Genomic DNA, 27,980 nt, shown 5'->3' with positions numbered 1-27,980 from the left:
AAATCAGTAATCAAGATATATATCTTAATAAAATATTTTTAAAAATCAAAATTTAGGGAAAATCCATGATGAACAAAATGTCGAATTTTAAAATAAAGGCACAATGTTTTTTGTTTGTTTTGAGATCCTGCTGTGCTGTTCAAAGAACAGGATTTTCCAATCAGCCTGTGGTTCCTTGGTCTTCATGGCATCATGCCCCCCACGGGTGTGGGTTTGAAGGTTGACAAGGGCAGGAGAAAAGATTGAGCAATGCATGGCTTCATGTAGTCATTTTTCAAAATGTTAAGTTGTAGAGAGTTTATTAATTTTTTCCATTGAGGCAAAATATGGGAGAATATTTTGATAAGTGCATATAGGGATACATATTTTTCCTTTTGTCTCAGAATTCTATACGTTGGCCTTGGATACATTGCCCAGCCTGAGTTTTAGTTCTATCATCCACAAAAGGGGATAATTGTAGTTATATAATATAATTATATTATAATTATATAATTATAGTTTTATATTTATATAAAACTATATAATATATTTTATAATATATTATATTATATTATATATATTATATATATAATATATATATTATATATATTATATATATATATATATTATATATATATATTTGCATTTGAGATTGATTGTTTTCTCTTCCTTCCTCTACTGGTAAGAAGTGGTATAGAGATTTAAGACTTGATCAGTTATCATGTTTGGTTTAAGTATGTATGTGGAAGAAGTGCCTTTTTGAAAAAGTTGAAAGTGAGGCTTTTTGAATTAGTAGAACCTCTGTTTTCAAAAAGTAATTGTTGCTTTTGAAAATGTCTGAAGTTCAGGGAGTGGTTTAGTTTTTGTAAGAATTTGATTCAACAGTTTGAAAGTGAGCTGAAAATAAAACATGTAATGATAGGCAAGAGGAGAGGCAACTGTGCTAACAAACACATCACTGTCTATTCTCAAAACTGCAATTTTAAGGGTGAAAAGCCTAGGCCTAGAGGGCTTCAGCTAACATGGCCAAGATTATTGAGCTTGTGAGTTGCAGAGGCTGGACTCTACTGTCTAAATTAAATGCTGTCATACATTTGTACCACATACTGATTCTTCAAAAATCTCTTTTTACAATTTGGCTTGAGTTGTTTAGGCGTTGTAAAGGTCATGACAATTTTATCAAGATTTTAAAGGTAAATAATCATACATAACTAATGGAAGCATTTCTAACCACATTTCCATAACATAACACGTAATACATATAACACATGCTTTAAATATCTTGGGAAACTGATATCATTTATTTTAAGAATAACAGTGAAGACATTGTGGGCTTTTCTCCCTTCTTTAAAATGTCTGAAGTTAGAAAAATTGGATTGTACATAACTGCAGCATTTTAGTAGAAGCCATAGCTTTTCTGGTGCGTTCAGATTGTTTTATTTATTTAAAACAAAGTTAATGTATCTTTTTTAATGCTTGACATATAATAATTATGGTAGCTTCAGGCTTTTCTTTGGCTAATACAAGCTTGCAGAGAGTTATAACTGAATTTTAGGATAAATACTGCTAGTTTTGTTCAACTTTGTAATTATTTTCAGAAGCACTTCTCTGTGAGGGTTTTATTTTTTTGGTAGTCTGTGAAATTTTCAGTCATGTTAGTACCAAGTGAATTTTGAGAATTAAATTGGCTTCAGCAATGTGTGCTGTGGATTATATTCTAAGTTTTAATTGTAATCCTTATATTCCTGTCACCTGATTCATTTGGTCCCTAATTTTATTACTTCTTTGGCTTTGAATCTGTCAGCTTGTGCCTTTGAATATATTTTACCTCATTTCTTGCAGGACTGGTTTATGTCTCTTTTTAAATCATTGCCATATCCTGGGAATGATCTATTTCAAGAGGAAGAGATTTCTGTTTTACAAGTAGAAAATTCTGAGATTTGGAAAATAAAGAATTATTGTTTCCAATAAAGGGATGTGTAGTGTAATTGTATTTATACTTTTACTCCTACTACATACGGTTTATACTAAAGGCACCACTGAAAGGGAGTTAGGTAGGGGATTAGCAGATACTTTGGTCTCTCTGTAATCTAAATCATAGTGTCTCTAGATTAATGAAATTATTATTCTGAAAATAATGGATTATTAATTATTAATCTAACATGGGGTTAAAGTTACATCTAACTTTAATATCTGATTCAAGTCTTATTAAACTCAGTGTTTTACAAAAGAATCAAGGGAGTGATTAAATACTGAGTTATTACTCATTTAGACCCATTACCTGAGGAGATGTGGTATGAACACATTACTCAATAATAGAAGAACTGTGACACTGGGGTAGGATTGGGGTAAGGTTAATTGAAAAAACTCTGCAGGGTTACCCTGCAAGACTACTTCAACTGTGATATAGTTAGGGCTGTACCTGAGTATTTTGGTTCATGTGATACTGGTTTTTCAAATATCTCATCTAACTCTAGTCTCTGCTTAAGCACTGTCACTGAAACAGTCCATTCATAGTTGACACTTGATGCCCTTATCTTCTTGATGCCCTTATATAGAGCTGATGATCCAGAGCAGTATCCCAAGATAATTTGCTCCAATAAAGATTAATAGAATTTTCTAGTTCATTTTGAGGGGAAAAAAATTAGAGAAAGTGAGAGAAAGAGATAGCCAAAGTATTAAAAATATTCAGTTCACACTTTGCTGTACACCTTGAAACTAACACAACATTGTTAATCAACTATACTCCAATGTAAAATAAAAATTTAAAACATTTCAATTCATCATATACCAGTTGAGACCTTTCTGTTGATTAAGCATGGCAAGGAGGCAGAGATAAGCAAGAGACAGCCTAACCCTCAAGGAGTGGTACTTGGCTTTAGAAAATAAACTTTCCAGTAAATAATTTTATCCCCCCCTTTGAATACCTTTATTCAAAAGGGGCATGCATTTCCTGTTTCCTCCATGCATGAAGAGGGCATCTTGAGTCCAGTACAAGTAAGCATATCTAATGTTCTATGTGTTTCCCAGTATGTTCCTACCAGAAGAAAGTAAATGCTTCTGTATACTAGAGTAAGCAATGCACTAGTGATTATCTTCTCTAGTGAAGTTAATATTTCATTTATGAAGGATAATTTTAGAGAAATAAATTATTCATCCATAAAGATTTTTTTCAAAAATAAAAAATTTAGATAACTTTGGAGTTTATGTCCTTAATAGTATGTTTTTAGGTTAAATTATTATTACTGTTTTAAATTAAGTGCCATGAATATTGTTCTTGTAAGATAATTGTTTTAAATCTTAGTAGAAATTTTAGATAAATGGCTTATGTTTAAGGTCAAGTAATTACGTATTTTTCTAGTAACTGCTTTATATTAAATTATAAGGATTAAGTATTTTATTATTTATATACTGTGGACATTATAGAAATTTAGCTTGATATTGTTAGCATTATCATTTGAATTATTGAAAGGATAGCCTTAATTTTTAGGTATGTTCAGATGTTTGAGGTTGATGGGTTATTAATCATGGTAAGGTTTAGTGAGATGAGCAACTTAAATCATTAGGGTGATAAATTTTATTTTTATTATGTAGATCAATCCATAATGGATGTTTTGAAGCATAAAAGTTTCTTAGAAGAACTATTGTTTTGGACCATAAAGTATGAATTTCCCCAGAAGATGGTGACTTTCTTACTCAACATGCTTCCAGATCAAGAGTATAAGGTATCTACATTTTTTCCTTCCTTTCTGAACTTTGCTCCTCTTTCTTCGCCTTTTCAATATTAAACCTTTTTGATATATTTCTCAGCTCTGTTGCCAAAAGAGGGCCTGCACAAAAAGCACAGTATTGTAGATCTGAGTCAGAGCACCATTACAGAGCAGGATTCCTAAGGGTTGCCTTTGTGCATGAAACTTGGTCCAAAGGGATTGCTGGGGGACAAACAAAAACACAGTTGCACAAATAAATATGTAGTTACAAATTGTAGTAAGTTCTCTAAAGGAGAAAGGTACAAGGTGCTATGAGAATGTTTAATGGGGGCAACTGAATTTAGATTGTATGGTTAGGCATGGGAAAAGCATGGAGTTTGTAGCTGCTGGCCATAACTGTTACAGACACAATGGTATTGACACATGTACACATGTACATAGGTGAAGTCTCTAGTTTCAGAGGGTGTGGACTCACCTGTTACTACCATATAGTTATGGCAAAGTTACACAACCTAGTGTCTGAAAAGACAGTAAATCATGCTATAGTTCTTATGGTTTAGGTAGTAAAGCCTCTTTAGGAGTGACACTTTAATAATGCTGTTGTTTTGTGTCTTTATACCTGCTTAAGAAAACAATAGAGGAAGTGTATATGGTATACAGAAGAGAATATTTAGTCAGAATAGTGGTTGGCTTTCAGATCAAATAGGAAAAGATATTATTTCTTTTGGAGTAGTCACATTGACTCACTTATTGTTTAGTTATATAAATAACTCTGTGATGGTTTTCAGGTGAGGCTTTAGATTTTGTTGTTAAAGTTGGTAGCACAGGACAAAGACACATACTTTGACGTTAGTGAATTGATATATTTGTGAGCAAAGTGAAGATTTGTATTTTTAGACTATCTTTGTAATTGCTTTAAAACTTTAATAATTTAAAATACATATTGAACATTTTTTTAACCACCAAAGTATTTTGCTAATTTTCCAAAAAAGGACAAATGTAAGACTACCATCATCACTGAAATTATTTTTCCATTTATCTTGGATATCATCACAAGCTAATCATAACTTAAAAATGCTAGTATAATATGTTGGAAAATGTGTTGTAAAACTTAAACTGTGTTTTTTTTCTTCCTATTTAAAACATTTTACAGGTTGCTTTTACAAAAACTTTTGTTCAGCATTATGCTTTCATTATGAAAACACTGAAGAAAAGTCATGAATCAGACACAATGTCTAACAGAATTGTGCATATTAGTGTTCAGTTGTTCAGCAATGAGGAGCTAGCCAGACAGGTAACAGAAGAATGTCAGCTGCTGGATATTATGGTCACTGTGCTGTTATACATGATGGAAAGTTGCCTTATTAAAAGTGAGCTACAAGGTAAACTCAGAATTATTTTCACTAGTTTTATAAGTATACTTTGTATAACTAATCTTAAAAACTTCCTTTATGCTTAAAAATAGCTTTTAAAAATATTATAAAATAATACGTTTGTTAAAGAAACATTTTTTAAAATTTCAGCAAAATTTAAAGAAAAACTTTAAAATCACCTATAGTTTTGTTATTCACAAATAATATTAACAAATATTTTGGGATATTTTCTGTCTTTTTGTGTGATGTGAGTATATTTATAGATGCGAATATGTACTTTAAAATATGCTATCAAGTGTACACATCAAGAACATGTTCTTTCATGATTGCAGGTAGTAATATCATACGACTTGACCATTATTTAACCATTTTCTTATTAATTAGATATGTTTCTGTTTTTTTAATCATGAATTTGTTACTGTCAGCTTTAGACATTTTATATGCATATACTTTTATAATTTAAAAGTTGGAATAAATGTTGCCTTTTATATGTTCCTTTAGTGTGATCTTTAATTTTCTTCCTTTATGCCTCCTCAAATTGCCATAACATTTCTAGGAATTCCTCCCATTCTTATTTCTTTGTGGTCTTTCATCTTGACTTCACCTCCTTGTAATAATTTATATTATTTGAGTATTTGCTCTGTACTAGGCGCTGTGTTAATACTATTTATATGTTGTCTCAATTAAGCTTCTGAACAACTCTCTAGATTGGCGTTATTATTATTTCCACTTTCAAGATGAATAAATTGAAGTTTAGAGAGATTAAGTCATTTGCTGTAGATTATATAGTTAGTAGATGACAGAGCCAAGAAGGACTTTATATCTCCTGATGTCAAATCTTTGTTCTTAGCCACAATACAACCAGGCCAACATTAATAGGACTGTGTCTTCACTTGTTGGCACTTGGAGCTAAACTTAAAAAATAACAACAAATAATGCCTCAAATTAAATCTTAGGACCTTTCCATTCTCTGTGGATGGGAGATCTTATACTTGAGACTTGCCTTCTACTGTTGTCTCCTTTTGCATATCAGCTCCTATTTTCTCTTTATACTGATAGTCTGCCTATTCTCAGATGCAATACCATAGCCTGAAAATTTATACAGGACTCAGTGCAGGGCATGATGCCTTATATATAATAATAGCTTGCTAATAATGATGATGGCTACCATCTTTCGAGCACTTACTGTATACCATGCTTTTTTTTTCAGTACTTTATATGTATTATCTAATTTATCAGTAATTCTGGAGAGTAGACGTTGTTTTTTCCATTTTATAGATGAGGCATTTCTGGTTTAGGAAGTTGAAAAGTCAGTGATCTATGGTTTTATAGCTGTAAGTGGTAAAGCTAGGTGTCTAACCCATACTCTGACCCACTGCGTAACTCTGCCTTCCCATTGTAGGTATAGTGGGAGAATAATACATTATTTACATTGAACAGTATACCTCTTTACCTTTTTAAAAGAAAATTAAGAGCTGCTTTGTATTGTACTGTTTCTTTGTGTAGGATGACCTTTTCTTTCTTAGAGATTTAGCTACGTATATTACTTTCTCTTTTCTTTTTTGAAATAGTGTCTATCATCATTCAGCTATATCAGTGATGTTCTTATGTGTAGAATTATATAACTAGAAAAGGACTTTTCACAAGTACAGTATTTTTAATTTATAAACTGGAAAACTTAAAAAAATTAGAAGTATTTACTCTTTTGAAAAGAATCTTGAGTCTGTTTTCCTGACTAAGTGGTTTAGCTATGCTTCTTTTATATGGTTTGCATTTCAGAGGAGAATGTTTGGGAGGAAGATGTATATGAGTCTGCCTCCCACTTTTTGCTATAGGCATCTTTCCTGAGAGAGTTTTTATGTTCATTTCCTTATCTTCCGGTCACTCATTAACCCACCTCAATCTAGTGTCTGCTTCCGTCATTCTATTGCTGTCTCCAAAATTGTCCATGACTCCGGTAGCCACATGTCCTACTTTCCCCAGAACAGCTCCAAGTTATGCCTGTTATTTTTTTTATTTTTATTTTTTTTGTGGTACGTGGGCCTCTCACTGTTGTGGCTGCTCCCATTGCGGAGCACAGGCTCCGGACGTGCAGGCTTAGCAGCCATGGCTCATGGGCCCAGCCGCTCTGCGGCATGTGGCATCTTCCCAGACCGCGGCATGAACCTGCGTCCCCTGCATCGGCAGGCGGACTCTCAACCACTGCGCCACCAGGGAAGCCCTGCCTGTTATTTTGACATCATTTTTCATACAGTCCTTTTTACTCTCAAAAGTGTCCCTGTTTATATGATAAATTATATGGTCACCCTTTCTATGACTACATGATAAGGAAGCCAGCGGCAACACTTTGGACCTTATCTTGCTTGATTTTCATTATCATTTTACACTGTTGATTCTCTGTTCTTTGTGTGGCATGAAACTATTTTCTACTTGTTCTATCAGTGTTGGTGTTTCTTGGCACTTGATCTTGCTGTCTCTGTGTTTCTCACTTTTCCCATATTTTTGGAAATCGTATTACATGGTCTTAGTTGCTTTCTACACATACTTCCTTCTAATGCAGTTAGTCTGTCCTGGAAATTCTTACACGAATTGAATTTTCCAAAAGCTAAATAGCTATAAGTAGCATTGCTAAGATCTTTAAATATAAATGTATTTTTTCTAGCAATAAATTACATTATTTCTAAGCCAAGTCTAAAACTATCTTTAGCTCCTGTTCTGTTTTTTTTCCTCTTTCAAAAGTAGCATAACATTTCATGTTACATACTTACTGGTTTTCTAAAAGCACCATATGTTTTCCCTGTTTTTACATGAAGAGTATTGGAATGAGCTTTAAATATATTGAACTAGCTACAGATATTACACAAGTTCTTTATACTTCTTACTTTGTAATAGCCCCTATCTAGCCTTTGTATACATTGTCATTAGACAATATTTGAAAATTTTGTCTACACTGTTAGTAAATGTAGGAGCTGATACAATGAGAATTCACATGGCCACAGCAACAGCTAAAGATTAATAGGAAAAAGCCTCTAGTAGTACGTGCTCCCTTCCTTATACTTTTACCTTGTTGTATTCATTTCTGCACCATACTACTTTGTGACTCCAAATATAACTCATAACTTCCCATATCTCTGAAATTTTACAGTTTGTCTTATGCAACTGTCTGTTTAAAATGGAACTTAAAACCATGTGTTGTGGGACTTCCCTGGTGGCGCAGTGGTTAAGAGTCCGCCTGCCAGTGCAGGGGACACGGGTTCGAGCCCTGATCAGGGAAGATCCCACATGCCACAGAGCAACTAAGCCCGTGCGCCGCAACTACTGAGCCTGCACTCTAGAGCCCGTGAGCCACAACTGCCGAGCCCTTGTGCCACAACTACTGAAGCCTGCGCACCTAGAGCCCATGCTCTGCAACAAGAGAAGCCACTGCAGTGAGAAGCCTGTGCACCGCAACGAAGAGTAGCCCCCGCTCACTGCAACTAGAGAAAGCCCACACAGCAACGAAGACCCAACACAGCAAAAATAAATAAATTTTAAAAAAATGGTTAACTTTAAAAAAAAAAGAAGGAATAAAGTTAAAAAAAAAAAACAAACCAAACTATGTGTTGCATAACTATAGGAATGTCTGTAGTTGCTAATAATGCCAGATTGATCTTCTGTCCTGCATATCAAATTGTTTATTAAACTATATCCTTTGGATGTCTACAAGCACCTCAGACACTCAGTGTCAGCACCAAAAACCCATTCTGTCTCTATCAAGCCTGCTTCTTTTCTATTGCATTTGTGCATATGTGTGTATGTGTATATATGTATGTGTGTATTAGCACTCAAGTCGGTGTGTTGGTACCACTCTAACCATCTACAGAGTTGCCCAACCTAAAAACCTAGGAGTAATTTTTGACTTCTTACTCTTTGTAGAGGTAGTGAACATCACCAGGTCTGTCATTTAAATCCTTCTGAATATCTTAGAATAGCCAGTTGTTTTCATCTCTGCATCTTCGTGCCAACACCATAGTTCAAGCCATTGCCATCTTTAGGCCTTCTACTACTAGTCATCAGCACCCTCCTGTATAATCAGTCTCAACACTAAACATCTAGTCATGTCCTCTCTCTTAAAACCCCCTCTGTGGCTTGCCATTCTCTTCACATCAACTGCAGACTCCTGAAGCTGATTTATGAGGCCATCTAGACTCATTTGTGCCACCTATTCTCTGCATTCTTTGTCCCAGTAATTCCATCCTTTTTTATACTGCTTCCTCTACTTAGAACATCATTTCCTCTCCATCCCTAGTTTATTTGGTTAATCCCAATTTCTGCTTCCTTCTGTAAATCTCAGTTAAACATCACTTCCTCAGGAAACTCTTTTCCTTAATTGTAGACCAGCTTATACATGTTCTTATGACTTCTTGTACTTTTCCTATTACAGACCTTACCACACTCTGTCTTCTTAGATATTAACCTCAGTGGAGAGAGAGAATGTATAAATCTTGATTTTTTTACTGCTTTATTTTCAGAGCTTACTAGATTACCTGACCCTCAGTAGGAGCTCAGTAAATATTTGTGGATGAGTGAATATCATTTAACACTGAATCATTGCTCTCTCTGTATCTATATTTGGAAAAGTATCAGTTGGATAAAAATAGAAGCTCTAATCATGTTATTTCATAAAAGATTCCAAGGTATTTTTCGCAAGAACAGTAGTACTTAAAGCAGTGTCAGGAAAATAGTGATTTTGATTAATTATATTCTGCTTATTCATCCTCTGATTTCAATTAAATAGAACAGTGATTCTCAATGTTTTAAAAAACTAAAAAATCCCGGCATCCCTAGGCATTGTCCCATCAGTATCAGCTGCTCACCAACTCACAGTGGCAGTAGTTGTCAGAGAGGGCGTTTCTGAATCTCAGATGTGGGTAATTTATAAAAGCTCCCTTACCCCCACTTCCTCATTCAGTTATACCCTCTCTCATCCTGTTGTGGGTCCTGTTCTTATGTCTTGTTAAATTTGAGTTGGGTAAAGTAATTTCATGGGCTGAAACCTAAATTTAATTTATGGAAATAAGAAGTGCAGTAGAAGCCCTCTTCACTGATGAGTTTGACTACGAGGTGGTTATTTGAAAAGTTGGTTAAAGTGAAGCATTGTTAAAAAGTGATACATACGTATCTTAAACAGTGGATTTTAACTTAAACCACAGGAATGTATGTTTGTTCTCCAAGCTTTTAATTTTGGGCAAAGCAGTTGTAAGGTATGGTTTTCTTTACTGGAGTTCTCCCTCGTCCTTCTTGTATATACCACATCTGTAAAGCAGCATCTGTGATTTTCATTTTCTTTAAAGTAGAGTAAGAGCATAAAGATTTTCATGAAACAATCTGAGTGTAAAATCCTTCTAGACTTTTGTGATTTTTCTCCTCCAAGATTTTCTTAGGCACTTTTACTGTCTTTCAAAAGCTTATGATCCAGTTTTTGTTATACCTCTATTTATGCATTCATATTTTATCAGATTATGTATTTGTAACTTAAATTTTATAATTACAGTAAAAAGAACAATTAGTATGAACAGAAGCAAAAACAGACTCTGGATAAGCTTATACCTTGGGGCTTGTGTACTAGGGAATAGGCTACAAGCTTTGAGCATTCTGTGTATTATGGGTATTAGTGTGTTTTACAGTGGGAATGGGGGGTTGTTTGTCCAGTGAATCAGTTAAGCTGGAATAGGTCAACAGAGGTAATGCATACATGCTATAACTTCTAATAGTAAAGTTTTTGTACAAACCTAATCCTCCCCATCTCCTCCTTCCAGCAATGTATTTAAACTTTGAGGATTTTTTTTTAAAGCTTAAGAAATTTATGTGTGTTTTTTGTTGTTTCATTTTTGAAATACCGTGTTAAAAATTGTTTTTACATGTCCTTTGAATAGAAGAAAGCAATTAAATATATATTGTTTAAGTCATACAGATTTTATTGAAAAGATAGAATGAGATTAATCTAGTGATAAAAACATTTTATTGATTAGAACTGAAAATATTGCATTATATCATTAAAATCAAGAAAATAATAAGGTTTTATAAACATGTAACTAACTTAATATCATGTAATATGTTAGACGTGGTAATAATTATTATAATGATGTGCTAAGTGTTATGTTAACATTTCATGTAATTCCCTTAAGATATGTGTCTTTTTCTGTTTTACAGATGAGGAAATTGATTCAGAGCTATGTAATATACCTAAAGCCATATAGTTATTAAATGGCAGGCTGGGGTTTGAATTTAGGTGACTGATTCTAAAATGTATAATCTGTATCATTGGTAAAACTATTTTTTTAAACTAATTTTTTTTGTGTGTGTGTGTGTCTATTTTAGATGAAGAAAACAGTTTACATGTGGTAGTGAATTGTGGAGAAGCATTACTGAAGAATAACACTTATTGGCCTCTTGTCAGTGATTTTATTAATATCCTTTCTCATCAAAGTGTGGCTAAGAGATTTTTGGAGGACCATGGTTTGTTAGTGACATGGATGAACTTTGTATCTTTCTTTCAAGGTATCAATTTCAGATTTTTTCTTAATTTTTTTTTTTTTTAGTTTACAAAATGCCTAATGTTAAACTGTCAAACACTAATTAAGAGATAATAGCACATCATTCAGTTACATGTGAAATGTCTCAATTAATTGATATTTGTAAGTATTTTGATAAAGTGTTCATGAAAACATATCAGAGTTATGAAGAAGGTCAAACTATTACATAGGAAATAGGAGTGTAATTTTTAAAAGCATTTGAAAGCATTAATCTAGAAATTTCTAATCTATTCTCCAAGAAAGACTCATAATACTTCTGTAAAAATGTCAACCGGCATCAATTAAAATAGTTTTGACTTTATTTAATATATTCAATTATATAAGAAAGAGACAGTTCACAAAATGTTTCTAAGAAAACGTAGTTTATAAAGAATTCCAAAAGGACCAGATTATTTTATTTTTAATAATTTATTAATTTCTATACATATTGTGTCATTATGCCATTTGTGTGCATTAAAATGTGTTTGGTACTTGGAAGTATTTTACTTGATTTTTAACATGGGTGTGTATTTCCATTTGGCAAGGTTTATATCTGTTTTAATTTTTACAAGGTATGAACTTAAATAAGCGAGAACTAAATGAGCATGTGGAATTTGAATCTCAGACCTACTATGCTGCCTTTGCTGCTGAACTTGAGGCCTGTGCACAGCCAATGTGGGGACTCTTATCACATTGTAAAGTTAGGGTATGTTTTGTTAATTTCTGTGTTTACCTTTAAAATAATTATTTAAGAAAATTATTTGTGAAAACATTGATTTGTTTACTTGTGTGTAATAATATGCAGTGTTTAATTCTGAATTCACCTTTGTGAAAGTTGACCTGAGACGGTTAATTGTTATTCTTAGGCAGGTTAGAATTCATTTATATAAATGAGTTATAATATCATTCCAGCCTTCCCTTATTGTGAATAGTCTTTGGAGCTTTATAAGTCTCCACATTCATCTTTATTGTTTCATTTTACCCATTATCAGTTAGTTGCCTAATGTTTCTTGTCTCTCAAGGGATGAGGATAGTCCTCAATAAAGTTTACACTTTTAAGATTCCAAGCACAAAATCAGTATACATTTCATACAACTTACAGTTGTTTATAAAAAGAACCTAAGGGTACATAGCAACAACATACATTCTTATAATTGATTAAGAAATGCTTGCTTATAATTGCATGCATTTATGTCTTTCTGTACAAATATATATTTTACCTTTGCATTTTAAAGTATTCGTTTGATGGGTCTCCAGAATCCTTGGACAGTTTGTTATCTCCTGACCCTACTAAACTAAGGACTTGACTAAGATTTTGCTGTATGGATCCCATGAAGTCCAACCTGCTAGCCTGTACCAATAAGCGTGCTGCACAAGATTTTATAGTGGTCTTGGCTCTGCCTCTTTTGACTTAGGTGACTTGGTCAACTCATTTTAAACTATTTGAACTTCTCAGTCTTTCTCCTTTTCTTTTAAAAAACTAAAGGAAACAAAATAGAAATGGGACAGCAAAGCCTGCTCTTCCTCACAGGGTTATTATGAGACTCTCTTACATATATTCTTTAAATGTATGTGTTACTTTAAGTGGGTTTCTGTTTTCTTTTTTTGTTTTTGAATTTTATTTTATTTATTTTTTCTTACAGCAGGTTCTTATTAGTTATCTATTTTATACATATCCATGTATATATGTCAATCCCAATCTCCCAGTTCATCCCACCACCACCACCCCCTGCCACTTTCCCCCCTTGGTGTCCGAGGATTTCTGTTTTCTCTCATGACTCCAGCTTTCTCTAAATGCAGATGCCTCACAACTCTGTTACAGTCTGGCCAGGTTGAAATTCACAACAGCTCTGGTTATTCATGTAGATCTCCTTATAGGTACATGAATTTTCTCAGGTTCCTAAACTATTTAAAAACATTTGTCTGTGCTGTGTTCTTTATGTCATTTTATGTATGGTGTTTTTAAATGATGCAGTTATCCAATATAGAAACCTCCCCTTGCTGTACCAGCTGTGTTCAAGCTATAATCAGATACCATGAATTTTCTCTCATACCAGAAATGTCTCTCTACCACTTCTTTCCACTGTCTTAATTTATTTCTTTTTATTTTTAAAATCTGGGTTGTTTCTTAACTGGTTTTCCTGCCTCTAGATTCTTCCTACTGTAATTTTTCCTAATACCGAAGTTACTGCTAAGCTCTGTACTTATCTCTCCTTTGCTTAAAAATCGTTCAAGTTCTTATGTCTACAGGATAATGTCCATATTTCCTATAGAGGCATTTAAGACCTTCCACAATTTGCCCTCAACTTGTTTATCATAATTCACCTTCCTATACTGCCCTCTACCTCCATGCCTTCATTGGATTGATTACCATTCCTCAACATGCAATTCCTTTCTTGATTCCAGTGGTTTTGTTCAAGTTAGTCCCTTTTTTGACAAATGAGCTCATTCTTTCTGCTTAGTCCAGTGCTTCTCTTATATGAGAATCATCTGGGAAGCTTGCAAAATACATGTGCCTGAGTCTCACTGTCAGAGATTTTGGTTTGTTTGATGTGCAGTAGGACTTTGGCAGCGATTCTAACTGGAATGAAGAACAATTAGTTGAGCTCTTCAAAAATTGTACTCATAAGACTCAGCTGATAATGTAATCTGCTCATTTAAATTCTTTCATATTTATGATTCCAGTCTCTGTTTTTATAGTACCTCGTTTAATCTCCATTGTAGCATTTATCAAAAAAACTGTCATCTAATATGAGAGTCGTTTGTCCATTCATTCAAAAAAGTATCTATTGAATGCTGTTCTATGCCAGATGCTATCTAGATGCTCGGGTTTTTGGTGTCAAACCAAATAGATGTGGTTTTTGCTCTCATGGAGCAGTCTGATAGGAGAGATAGACATTAAGTAAGTAAGCACACAGGTTTATTTTGTAAGTTTTGTAAGTGTTCTACAGGAAAATATCAGATTGCTATGAGAGTAATGAGTGTGGAGGCTGGTTACGTTTAAGGATCAGGGAAGGCCTTTCTGAAGAATGAAAAAGCCAGCTATATGAAGTATAAAAGTGGGGTTAGTGGTGGGAATAGGGGAGATAGTATGGAATAACCTACCTCCAGTAGGAAAGTGATTAGTCATTTTAAGGAGTTTGTGGCTGGAGCCACAGAACAAGATGGAGTTGGAGAGATAGGCAGGGATTGTATTATTAATGCAGGTTCTTATAGAACATGTTAATGAGCCTTAGATTTAATTTTAAGGAGAAGCCAGTGAATATTTTAAAGTAGGGGTTTAATGTGATCAGATTTACATTTAAAAGATCATTCTGTTTGCTGGAAAGACTGGATTGAGGGGAGCGTGGGGAGCATCATGACTAGTAGCAAATAGACCAATTAAGATGCTGTGATAATAATCTAGGAAATTCAGGTTTGAAATTCAAGGTGCATTTTGGATATTGAAGATGTATTTTGAAGGTAGAACCAAAAGCCTTGGTGATGGATTGTATGTTATTGATGAGTGAAATAGATTTTTGGGTAACTATGTATGGAGATAATTTTACAGAGGTGAAAAGGATCAATAGAAAAGGTTTAGAGAGATCAGAGTTAGTTTTAGATATGTTAAGTTTGAGATGCCTCTGAAACATCCAAGTGGAAATAGTGAATAGTCAGTTGGATATGTGAGTTTTGTGCTCAAAAGAGAAATCTGAACTAGGGTTATAAATTTTAGACCCTTGGGAATAAAAATGGCATTTATTGCCAGGGGATGGGGTCACGTCAAATAGGGGGAGAAGAGAAATGGACCTTGAAGAAAAAACGAACATTTAGACATCAGAGAGGGAGAGGAGAAAAACCAGAAGAATGCAACATCATGTAAGCCAACAGAACAGATGGTGATTTAGGAGGGAGGATTGATACGATGTTGATATGAAAAGGTCAGTATTTTAGGAGGATTATTCTGACAACTGTGTTTAGGATGATTTTGGATTATAAGGCCAGGGCTATGTTTATGTGATAATGAGAAATCATTGTTTTCAGGCAGTAGTTTATTTTTCAGTTTTGAAGGCCAGGATTGCAATGTGTTATGGTTTTCTTAATCTAAGAAGCGAAGACAACAGAGAGAAAACGAGCTCATGTTGTTCTGGTAGTATCTGAGAGTAGTTTCTTAGCTAAAGGAGCATCTAGTTCCTAGATAAGACGTTCTCTTGATGAGAGCCTACACTATGCCAGACATTATTCTTCACATTATATTGCTTACATTATGTTCGTATCTAATCTTCATAACATCTCTTATAAAGTAGATAGTATCATCCCTTTCTTTCAGAGGTTAAATAATTTGCCCACATTTACACAGCTGCAAGTGGAAGCTTGAGTTTGAAAACAAATCCATCTGATTTCAGAACCAGTGCTCTTTATCACTTTGCTATAATTGTCTCTTAAGCAAGACTGTCTGGAGCTTTTTAGCAGCAGTGTTGTCAGGTTTTAGAAATGTAAACTAGAAGAAAGACTATTATTTTAAGTAAAACAAAGCTATTGCTTTATGTTTATGTTCTCTAATTATAAAATATAAAACTAAAGGATTAGCAATAGAAAAAAGGAACTTCACCTGATAGCTTACTTTCTTTGTCTGATTGCCCCGTATGCTGTTTGGTTCTTGAAAATGCTAAGGGATAGTTAAACAAGTTATACTAGATTAATAACAAATAGCTTGGATAAAGGGATGGCACATTTCTAGAATTTTACTAATTTTTGCTTTCTGAACAGAACAAATAAGCTGTAAAAATCTCCATCTAGTGGCAACTATACGTTACTGCAGGCTTGACAGAAGTCTGGCCATGAATCTTTGGAGCACTTAAGTAGTACTTGTCAGATATAGTGCTAGACTGTGACATAGAGCATTTTATGTACATTATTTCATTTGCTTCTTCATAGCAGTACTAGGAGGTAGGTAGTATTATGCCCATTTTTACGTATGGAGAGACTGAAACTCATAAAATTCAAGTAATTTCCTCAAGGTCATAAAACTAGTAAGTCATGCATACTGAATTTTTGGGGGTGGGTATGATAGTGATGGGGAGATGGGAGAGATGATCTGAACATGATTATTAAGTATGCTGTATTTAGGAATGGAATTAATTGGTCACCGTTTTGAAGACTCTTGATATACCTACTTTTCAAATTGTTCTCCAGAAGAGTTTATCAGTTTACACTTGTGTAAAGAGGATATAGTGGTGTCCCTTTACTCAAACCTTTGATTAAATAGGAAAACATTTGGTTTTAAATGTTTCTTTATACATGAATTATCTGCAACTTTAGTTTGGTTATGACACATTATTTATGGTAACTTAAAGTGTCATTACATTTTTTTCAGTAAAAGATAGGGAACAGAATGTATAAAATAATATTTTGAGAAGGATAAATCTCATATAGGATAGATTAAAACAGGGTGAGACTGTTGGCAGGGAAACTAGTTAAGTGATATTTTGTCTGAATGATATCAGAAATAGGAGGAAATGGAAGTGAACCTACATGACAGTATTGAGGATGAATTAACAGGATATGGAGACTGAGCTGGGTGAAGGAGAAGTAAATCTCTGAAAGAAAGGGATGATAATACCTACTTTATAAGAGATGCTATATTAATTAATTAACTAATTAATTTTGGGCCACATCCCTTGGCTTGCAGGATCTTAGTTGCCCCACTAGGGATCAAATCCACACCCTTGGCAGTGAAAGCACAGAGTCTTAACTGCTGGACCCCCAGGGAAGTCCCTAGAGATGCTATTTTTAGATATGGATGTGAGGCTTGTAGGTTTTTGGTTTTTTTTGCGGTACGCGGGCCTCTCACCGCCGTGGCCTCTCCCGTTGCGGAGCACAGGCTCCGGATGCGCAGGCTCAGCGGCCATGTGGAACCCAATTTACATCACATAAATTTATTTCACCTTTGACTCATTTCAGGTTAGTTCATTTTCATAACTGTCTCTAGTTGTTACTATTAGTTTGTGAGAGGATGATTCCTTGAAATGACAAATGTGGTTATTTTGAAAATATGTATATTTTACCATTATATATACAATGCACATAACTTTTTATGTATTGCATATACTTTTAAGTTGAACATATACGTGTTTATATACTGTAAATTTATATAAGTTATTATTTTAGGAAACTCAAGAATATACCAGAAATGTTGTGAGATACTGCCTTGAAGCTCTTCAAGACTGGTTTGATGCTATTAACTTCGTAGATGAGGTATGTATGTTTTTGATATATGTAAAAGCATTTAAGAAAAGTGTTAGATCTCATTTAACATTGAAAATAATGAATATCTTTTCGTGGGATAAGGGAAAGGTGTTGGAATAAACATAAAATCACTAGGCTTTAAAAAAGGAGAAGTAAGAGACCAGTTGTTTGACACTTAGGAGATTCTACAGTGCATTAACTGTATTTGCTTATTTCCTAGAGAAGGGCATAACTTTTTTAATGTTATTAAATGTATATTTCTCAGGACTTCATTCAGAGAGATAAAAGTGACAGTGCAAATGTGAACAGAATAGGGGAGATTGATGGAAAGGGTATCACAACTTTATTAATTGGTCAGTGTTCTCCTCTGGGCATGAATAAAGATGATTTTTTTTTTAACATCTTTATTGGAGTATAATTGCTTTACAATGGTGTGTTAGTTTCTGCTGTATAACAAAGTAAATTGGCTATACATATACATATATCCCTATATCCCCTCCCTCTTGCGTCTCCCTCCCACCCTCCCTATCCCACCCCTGTAGGTGGTCACAAAGCACGGAGCTGATCTCCCTGTGCTATGCGGCTGCTCCCCACTAGCTATCTGTTTTACATTTGGTAGTGTATATATGTCCATGCCACTCTCTCACTTCGTCCCAGCTTACCCTTCCCCCTCCCTGTGTCCTCAAGTCCATTCTCTATGTCTGCGTCTTTATTCCTGTCCTACCCCTAGGTTCTTCAGAACCATTTTTTTTTTTTAGATTCCATTTATATGTGTTAGCATATAAGGTATTTGTTTTCCTCTTTCTGACTTACTTCACTCTATATGACAGACTCTAGGTCCATCCACAGTAACTCAGTTTCGTTTCCTTTTATGGCTGAGTAAGGATGATTGTTGCTGATAATGAACTGAGAAGAATTAAATAAGGGCTTGCTGTTAATTAGTCAGCCAAGTTTCCTATCAGAAGCCCCTTTTATTCCTCTTACAAAGTGGGGTAAAAATTTGCCAGATGTGGAAGAAGGAGCACTCCTTATCTGATTTCTGAACTCTGGGCAGATGCAACTCCTGGTGTCTTAGGCCGGGGCGTGGAGGGGAGGGGCTTTTATTTATTTCTTTTCCTTAAAAAATTTTTCTTTTACACAATCATAAACTTATTGAAAAGTTGGAAGTGGAGTACAAAGAACTTTCTCTTGAACTATTTGAGAGTTAAGATGTTAACTTGATGCCCATAACTCCCAAATACTTTAGTATCCATTTCCTATAAGCCAGGACATTCTCTCTCTCATATAAACAGAGACAACCATAAAAATTAGGGAATTAACTTTATTGTACTATTACTATGCAAATCTTGGAACTCATTCATGTTTTACAAATTGTCCATTGATTGCCCTTTATAGCAAAAGGATCCTATTTAGAGTCACATGTTGCATTTAGTTATCATGTCTCTAGTCTCCTGGAATGATTTCTCATTCTTTGCCTTTCAGGGCAATAACGTTGTGAAGAATACAGCTCAGTTATTTTTGTAGAACACCCCTCAATTTGGGTTTTCTTATGAGTAGGTTCAGATTATGCATCTTTTGCAGGAGTATTACAGAAGTGATGTTGCAGTCTTTTCATTGCACCCTCTTTAGTGGTTTATGATCTTTGTTTGTCCTATTACTGGTGATCTTTTTGTTCATTTGATTAGGGTGTTACCAGCCAGACTTCTTCACCATAAAGTTACCCTTTTTCTCATCATAATTAATAAAGTCTTTTGTGAGGACTTGCTTTAAAGCTATTTAAATACATCTGTTTTCTCATCTAATTTTTAGTTCATTCACTAATTTTCTGCTGTGGAGATTCATAGTTTCTTTTATTCACTGGGTTATAATCCAACACTACTATTATTTGATGCTCAAATTGTTTCAGATGTGGCCAGTGAGAGCCCCTTCAAGCAGGTTTCTGTGTCCTTTTGACTTGTCCCGTTATTCTTTGAGCGCTTCTCTTCTTAGTGGCTCAACAAGATGTTTCAGGCTCACCTTATATTTTCCCTATTCTACCCCTGGAATCAGTCATTTTTTTAAGGATCTTTTGTTACTTTTAGTAGAGAACAGTATTGAGAAAGCGGGATCTGGATGCTTGGTGGGCTCACTGCTATCGAGGTATTAACTGCTCCCAGGCCTTCTCAGTGAACAGAGGTTCAGAATATATGTATGCATTTATGTATATAGATGTACATATCTGCATCTATATTTATTTCTCTATTATATATATTGAAAGCTGTGAGTTCAAACTGATACTTTATATTCCAGTATAGCACAGGACTTATTCTAGTTTTCTCTAACAGTGAGAAACCTGGCTTCCATTATCCTTAGTATATTTATTTCTTTGACCAATCCTCTTATATAGAACCAATTTCTCATATCAATTACCTCATTTTCCCCTGCATGGATGCCCTCTTCTCCCTGCATTCTGTCCCCCACCCTGCCCTACATATGGACACCCTCCTCATCGCATTTGGGCTCCAACTCCCCACCTTGGACTACCCTTCTGTGAAGAATCCTTCTCGCCCTATGTGTGCTTTGAATTCCCACACCAGGCATGTCTTCATTCTGGCTGCCCTCCTCATCCTGCTTTGGCTCTGATGCCCCATACTGGGTCCTTTTCACCCGTGGGTAATCTCCTCACCTTGCTTGAATTTTGATTCCTTATTCCAGGCTGGCGCCCTGTGTCATTGCCCTCTTTACCTCTATCAGGTTCTGGCTTCTCATCCCTGGTCAGTCCCCACTCTCCTCACCCTGATTGGCTCTGACATAGTATACTGGGCTGCCCTGCTGTGTGGATGCCCTGACTCTGTATGCCGGGCCACAGCCCACTTCTGTGTAGATGCTCTTCACCCTGGAAAACCACTGACATTTCCCCCCACCCCGCCCCAGCACACACAGTTGTCCTCCTCACCCTGGGCTCTGATATCCCTTTTCAGGCTCCTCACCTATAGATGCCTATTTTGGTTTATTTCACCTCTTAACACCTCCCCCCCAGTGGCTTTAGGACTGAATTATTTATGAAGGGAAGAGCCTCCTACTGTCTTTAACTCTCATCCTTCCTGCCTCAAACTAATTTATCTTCCATCCCTGATGACTCCTCCTCCAATATTTGTGCCTGCCTTTAGCCTTCAACCTGGCCATTGTGTCCATTTGGATTCTGATTCTGCCTCCACCAAATCACCGATTCTTATCTTGTCTAAATGTTGGTACTTAAGCTTAAGCTTTATTTATATAAATGGTAATGAGTCAGTCTTTAAAGAAAACATTCTCCATTCTCCACAGAGCTCCAGCCTGCTTTTAACCTGCTTCACTATTTCTTCACCCTGTCGAGGATTAGTCCGTCAGCTGGGGCTTCAGCTGGAGCTTCTCTCAGTCCAATTCTCATTAGTATTTGAAACTTTAGGAGTTATTGTTGAAATGGTGGCATCACTAAGACAACAGGAAGATTGAACTAGGGGAAAATTATCATTACACACAGAGGGTTAGGTAGTATTTGACATGAAATTAATCCACGGTTGGACTTGGGGTGGATTTACGGATAGTTAGAATCAAGTATGGTTTACAGAACAGTTTAATTCAAGGAAATAGTGTGTGTGTGTATATATACACACACACATATATTTTTAAATTTATTTATTTATTTTTGGCTGTGTTGGGTCTTCGTTGCTGCACGCAGGCTTTCTCTGGTTGTGGTGAGCAGGGGCTACTCTTTATTGTGTGGGCTTCTCATTGCGGTGGCTTCTCTCATTGCGCAGCATGGGCTCTAGGTGCGTGGGCTTCTGTAGTTCTGGTGTGTAGGCTCAATAGTTGTGGCTCGTGGGCTCTAGAACGCAGGCTCAGTAGTTGTGGTGCACGGGCTTAGTTGCTCCATGGCATGTGGGATCTTCCTGGACCAGGGCTTGAACCCGTGTCCTCTGCATTGGCAGGCGGATTCTTTTTTTTTTTTTTTTTTTTACATCTTTATTGGAATATAATTGCTTCACAATGATGTGTTAGTTTCTGCTTTATAACAAAGTGAATCAGTTATACACATGTTCTGATATCTCTTCCCTCTTGTGTCTCCCTCCCTCCCACCCTCCCTATCCCACCCCTGTAGGTGGTCACAAAGCACCAAGCTGATCTCCCTGTGCTATGCGGCTGCTTCCCACTAGCTATCTATTTTACGTTTGGTAGTGTGTATATGTCCATGCCACTCTCTCGCTTTGTCACAGCTTACCCTTCTCCCTCCCCATATCCTCAAGCCCCTTCTCTAGTAGGTCTGTGTCTTTATTCCTGTCTTACGCCTAGGTTCTTCATGACATTTTTTTTTCTTAAATTCCATATATATGTGTTAGCATACGGTATTTGTCTTTCTCTTTCTGACTTACTTCACTCTGTGTGACAGACTCTAGGTCCATCCACCTCATTACAAATAGCTCAATTTCGATTCTTTTTATGGCTGAGTAATATTCCATTGTATATATGTGCTACATCTTCTTTATCCATTCATCCGATGATGGACACTTAGGTTGTTTCCATCTCCTGGCTATTGTAAATACAGCTGCAGTGAACATTTTGGTACATGACTCTTTCTGAATTATGGTTTTCTCAGGGTATATGCCCAGTAGTGGGATTGCTGGGTCATATGGTAGTTCTATTTGTAGTTTTTTAAGGAACCTCCATACTGTTCTCCGTAGTGGCTGTACCAATTCACATTCCCACCAGCAGTGCAAGAGTGTTCCCTTTATTCCACACCCTCTCCAGCATTTATTGTTTCTAGATTTTTGATGATGGCCATTCTGACTGGTGTGAGATGATATCTCATTGTAATTTTTTTTTTTTTTTTTTTTTTTTTTGGCGGTACGCGGGCCTCTCACTGTTGCGGCCTCTCTCGCTGCGGAGCACAGGCTCCGGATGTGCAGTCCCAGTGGCCACAGCTCACGGCACGAACCCGCGTCCCCTGCATCGGCAGGCGGACTCTCAACCACTGCGCCGCCAGGGAAGCCCTCATTGTAGTTTTGATTTGCATTTCTCTAATGATTAATGATGTTGAGCATTCTTTCATGTGTTTGTTGGCAGTCTGTATATCTTCTTTGGAGAAATGTCTATTTAGGTCTTCTGCCCATTTTTGGATTGGGTTGTTTGTTTTTTTGTTATTCAGCTGCATGAGCTGCTTGTAAATTTTGGAGATGAATCCTTTGTCAGTTGCTTCATTTGCAAATATTTTCTCCCATTCTGAGGATTGTCTTTGGTCTTGTTTATGGTTTCCTTTGCTGTGCAAAAGCTTTGAAGTTTCATTTGTCTATTTTTGTTTTTATTTCCATTTCTCTAGGAGGTGGGTCAAAAAGGATCTTGCTGTGATTTATGTCATAGAGTGTTCTGCCTATGTTTTCCTCTAAGAGTTTGATAGTTTCTGGCCTTACATTTAGGTCTTTAATCCATTTTGAGCTTATTTTTGTGTATGGTGTTAGGGAGTGATCGAATCGCACACTTTTACATGTACCTGTCCAGTTTTCCCAGCACCACTTATTGAAGAGGCTGTCCTTTCTCCACTGTACATTCCTGCCTCCTTTATCAAAGATAAGGTGACCATATGTGCATGGGTTTATCTCTGGGCTTTCTGTCCTGTTCAATTGATCTATATTTCTGTTTTTGTGCCAGTGCCATACTGTCTTGATTACTGTAGCTTTGTAGTATAGTCTGAAGTCAGGGAGCCTGGCAGGCGGATTCTTAACCACTGTGCCACCAGGGAAGCCCCAGTATTTTTGTTTTTTACACAGAAATATTTTAGGAAGATATTGAATGTTGTAAACAAAATTTTAAAAAATATTTATTTTTTTATTTGACTGCACTGGGTCTTAGTTGCATCATGTGGGATCTTTGTCGTGACATGTGGGATCTTTAGTTGTGCCATGTGGGATCTAGTTCCCTGACCAGGAATCGAACCTGGGCCCCCTGCATTGGGAGCATGGAGTCTTAACCACTGGACCACCAGGGAAGTCCCGAATGTTGCAAAAATTTATATAGATTTTTAATAGAAAAGAAAATAAGTATAGAATTTAAGGAATCAACCAATATATCTTTCACGATGTTTAAAAGTTTCTTCCTTCTTAAAGTGCTTTGATATATTTGTTTCTCAAAACAACCCTGTGAAGTAGGGAAGGTGTTATTATCACTCCCTTTTTTCAGATGTAAAATGGAGATGCAGAGATATTAAATAACTTGACTCTAGTTGTATAGCAAACTCCTGGTATTTCTGGGTCCAGATCCCATGTCTCTCAACTTCTTGTCTGGTCGTATTTCAACTGTACTGGCTTTGGCAGTGGAAGGAGCTTTAGAGTCAGGCATACCTGAGTGGACACTATGTGATCTTGGTCTTGGACAGTTTTTGGTTTTTTTTAAAGCATTGCTGAGTCCATCTCCTCATCTATTTATTTAAAATAATAATATGAGCCAATGAGGATTGACTAAGTGGCACATATTTCATGTGTGATAAATATTTGTCCTTCTTTCAGCCTTGAGAGTGGAGGTCAGAAGTTATTGCAGTAATCCAGCACAGAATAAGCAAATAATATTTTTTTGAACTGGATTAAGCCAAATCAATCAGTCACTTAGAAACACAGGATGGAATAAATTTTCCCAAAGTACAGGCCATTTAAGAATCGTCAAATACTGAATATCATTTATGAGTATGTAGCAGAGCAACATTTATGAGTATATAGCAACATGTATGAGTATATAGCAGAGTGGTTTGTTTAGAGTCGTCTCTTATAAGATTGAAGTAGGGCTTCCCTGGTGGCGCAGTGGTTGAGGGTCCGCCTGCCGATGCAGGGGACACGAGTTCGTGCCGTGGTCCGGGAAGATCCCACATGCCGCGGAGCGGCTGGGCCCGTGAGCCATGGCCACTGAGCCTGCGCGTCCAGAGCCTGTGCTCTGCAACGGGAGAGGCCACAGCAGTGAGAGGCCCGCATACCGCAAAAAAAAAAAAAAAAAAGATTGAAGTAGAACATGCGTTCATCCAGCAAATATTTATCGAATGTTTACTGTATTCTAAGCACTGGGGATACAGTGATGAAATGGTGCCTAATTTAAGGAAATGGAAGACAAATAAATGGCTAATTTGATCAGAGGGCTTCTGTAAAGTTGTGACCAGGGTGCTATGGAGGAGAATAGAGTGGAGCATCTGATTTACCCTGAGGGACTCAGGAAAAACTTCCTAGCAGAAATGTCACTTCAGCAAAGTCTTAAAGGTATGTTAATCCAGTGGGAACAAGGATGTATAGTATTTGAGGCAGAGGGAAAGGCATATACAAAGGCACTACCTATGGTGCATGAGTTTATATGACAGGAGATGGGCTGGAGAGGTAAGCCCTGTCTCTCAAGAGTCAGAAGGTTAAAGGAAGTTAAAACTATAGGGAGCCATTAAAAGATGATGAATGGAGAAGTACAAGGTTAAATTAATGTTTTGGTAAGACCACCTCCTGGCAATATATCAAGGTTTAAATAGATGTACTAATTAAGGTTCTTTTGAATACAAGGAAAAAACATTTTTGAGGCAGCCTAATTTAAAGGAGGAATAATTTATTATGAGTACAGAGAGGTCTTTCAGGGATCTTATGGCACCTGGACTTCAGGAACTGAGTGGAAAGCTGAACAGGAACTCCTGTCTCTTGCTTTTGCTTTGGCCTTTCTGCCTCATTTTTTCTTCCCTTTCTGTGGATTGGTTTTCTGTGCTTATTTGCCTGTGTGGTTAAATATTACCTTCTACAGTTGCCTAATATTGCAGTTTCAGCCATACTCCAAGACTCTCTGCAGATGTCTTTAAATCTAGTTCAATTTTCAAGTGAAGAGAGAACCTCATTGCCCACGATGGGTTAGGTATCTCCTGCCCTGATCCAGTCAGATGTGGCTACTGTACCTTGACTGTCAGCCTCCAGTCCCTGTGTGTATGTATTTGGAAGGTGGTGTAGGAAGGGACATTCTGAGAAATGGGGAAGGTTGTGAGCTAGGCAGATACCACAGAAAGTTTCTTACAGAGGGTAAGAATAGAAGCAAAGGCTAGCACTGAAATCTAGGCACTAAATGTTGAGGGCCTGAGCTAAGGTTAGTTAGGGGCAGTATGGAAAGAGAGGAGGAAGTAAAGTTAAGAGGTATTTAGAAAATCAGACACACTTTGGTGCTTTATGAAAGGTAGGAGGTTTGAGAGAAGGAAGGAGTCTACATTTCAGATTTGTATTACTGGGAATTTGGAGAAGAAACATTGAGGAGGATTGAGTTTTAGGGCAGAGATGCTGAGTTTGGTTTGGACACAGTGTATTTGTGGTCCCCACGGGACTTAAACACTTGAATATAGGGTTTGGAGTTCAGGAGTGAGATTTCTGCTGAGATTTGGGAGTCATCTTGGGTTGGCAATTGAAGCTATGAACTGGATAAAGTCACCTAGAATGAGAAGAGTAGAAAGCTAAGAATGGAATCTGAGGACCACCTCAGTATATATGGAAGGAGTGGAAGAAGAGTTTTTCAAGTGACTAATTTGTGATGTTGGACAAGAGGGGATTATGGAATATAACACTGTAGAAGAATGTGTGTTTAGCATATGCTCAAGCCTTAAAAGACAAGATAGAGTCTATGGCTTAGTAATTAATAGAAATGTGTGTTGGGTACTATGTTCTCTTACTTGATCCTCACAGCCATCCAACTGCTTATTATCTCCACTTTACAGGTCAGGCAACTTACACACAGAGAAGTTAAGTAACTTGCTCACAGTTTTACAGCTGTAGGTGGCAGAATCAGGATTTGAACTCCTGCAAATCCAGCTTTTAAGAGTCTGCTCTTAACCACTGTTCTTGATGCCTGCCTTCAAAGGAAATGGAAGGAGATTCTGATTTAGCTAGTTAGTATAGTTTATGTTACTAAAATGATTATAGTAATGGAGGGCAAACTTATTTTATTTTTGATTGTGGTAAAATGCACATAAAATAAAATTTACCATCTTATTAACCTTTTTTGAAGTATACAGTTCAGTAGTATATTCACATTGTTGTGCACCCAACCTCCAGAACTTTTTGTTCTGCAAAACTGAAACTCTATACCCAATAAACTCCCCATTTTCCCTTCCCCCCAGCCTCTGACAACATCATTATACTTCATGTCTCTATAAGGTACTGTAAGTACCTCATATAAGTGGAATCATCCAGTATATCTATTTTTGTGACTGGCGTATTTCACTTAGCATAATGTCTTGAAGGTTCATCCATATTGCAGCATGTGTCAGAAATTCCTTCCTTTTTATGGAAGCCAAACGTTTATTTATTAGAACAACTTTCTTTAGACATTTATTCACATGTTGAGGAAGATCTTTTTCTCATATCGGTTTTGGAAAAAACTGTTTCAGGGATGGGGACATATTGCACATCTTTATAACTCTATACTGGTATTTGAGTGTTTGGGGTAAAACTTTTTAACAGGAGAAAACTTTACTAAAAACTTATGGAAGCATTAAAAACAAATAATACCTTTTAATTTTTCTCGTCTGTTTGAGAAGGACAACTGTGTTGTACTTTTTCCCTGTAGTGATAGCGTGACCCATGGGAGTCACAGATTTAAAATACAGTTTTTATAATATTCACAAGGATACCAGAGGTCTTTGATATATACTGTACTAAGCTTTCCTACAGAAACTGTGTGTTCACCACTGATATGGGGAGCATCTCACCCAACTAGGTAAGCCTTTTAACTGCACCTCAGTTTAGGGCTGTAGTCAGAGCCTCTTACCGTTCTGAATATAACAGCGGAGTTCAGGCTAGCTTTTCAGTTCACTGCTTGTTAACTTTAGGAAGTTACTTAAGTTTTTTAAACTTGAATTTCCCTATTTATAAAATGGAATATTCAGTTTCTACCCCGTTGGGTTCTCCTAGGATTAAATTAAGTCTGAATAAAGTGCTTATTAGCACAGTGACCGGCACATAGGAAGTGCTCGGTGAATGTTAGCTGTAATTATTGTTCTTGTTACTATCGTCATGTTTGGTATGCATGCATTTGAAGATTCCCAAATGGCCTACTGTAAAGGGAAATCTATTCCGTCCCTTGCTCTGGGCTAGATGCTTCAGAGGATTCAACGTTGAGGAGTATAC

General features: G+C 36.2%; 1 protein-coding gene and 1 non-coding gene across 2 annotated transcripts in view; one reads left to right on the top strand and one right to left on the bottom strand.

Annotated features, from left to right (window-relative positions):
• The window catches only part of UBR3 (ubiquitin protein ligase E3 component n-recognin 3), a 229,015-nt gene that overhangs the window by 64,370 nt on the left and 136,665 nt on the right, over positions 1-27,980 (top strand). Inside the window, exons 7-11 of the mRNA XM_029224835.1 lie at positions 3,574-3,704; positions 4,843-5,071; positions 11,423-11,602; positions 12,189-12,322; positions 17,767-17,853. Coding sequence (XP_029080668.1) covers positions 3,574-3,704; positions 4,843-5,071; positions 11,423-11,602; positions 12,189-12,322; positions 17,767-17,853 — 761 coding nt within the window. The remainder of the gene's footprint in view (positions 1-3,573; positions 3,705-4,842; positions 5,072-11,422; positions 11,603-12,188; positions 12,323-17,766; positions 17,854-27,980) is intronic.
• On the bottom strand, positions 23,773-23,845 carry TRNAW-CCA. Its single transcript has one exon. It is a non-coding gene; the product is annotated as a tRNA-Trp (tRNA).

The sequence above is a fragment of the Monodon monoceros genome, unplaced genomic scaffold (genome assembly GCF_005190385.1).
Source record: "Monodon monoceros isolate NGI ecotype Baffin Bay Population unplaced genomic scaffold, NGI_Narwhal_1 Super_Scaffold_16, whole genome shotgun sequence".
NCBI lineage: Eukaryota > Metazoa > Chordata > Mammalia > Artiodactyla > Monodontidae > Monodon > Monodon monoceros.
Note: the sequence above shows the minus strand (reverse complement) of the source record. Positions and strands in the feature narration are given on the sequence as shown.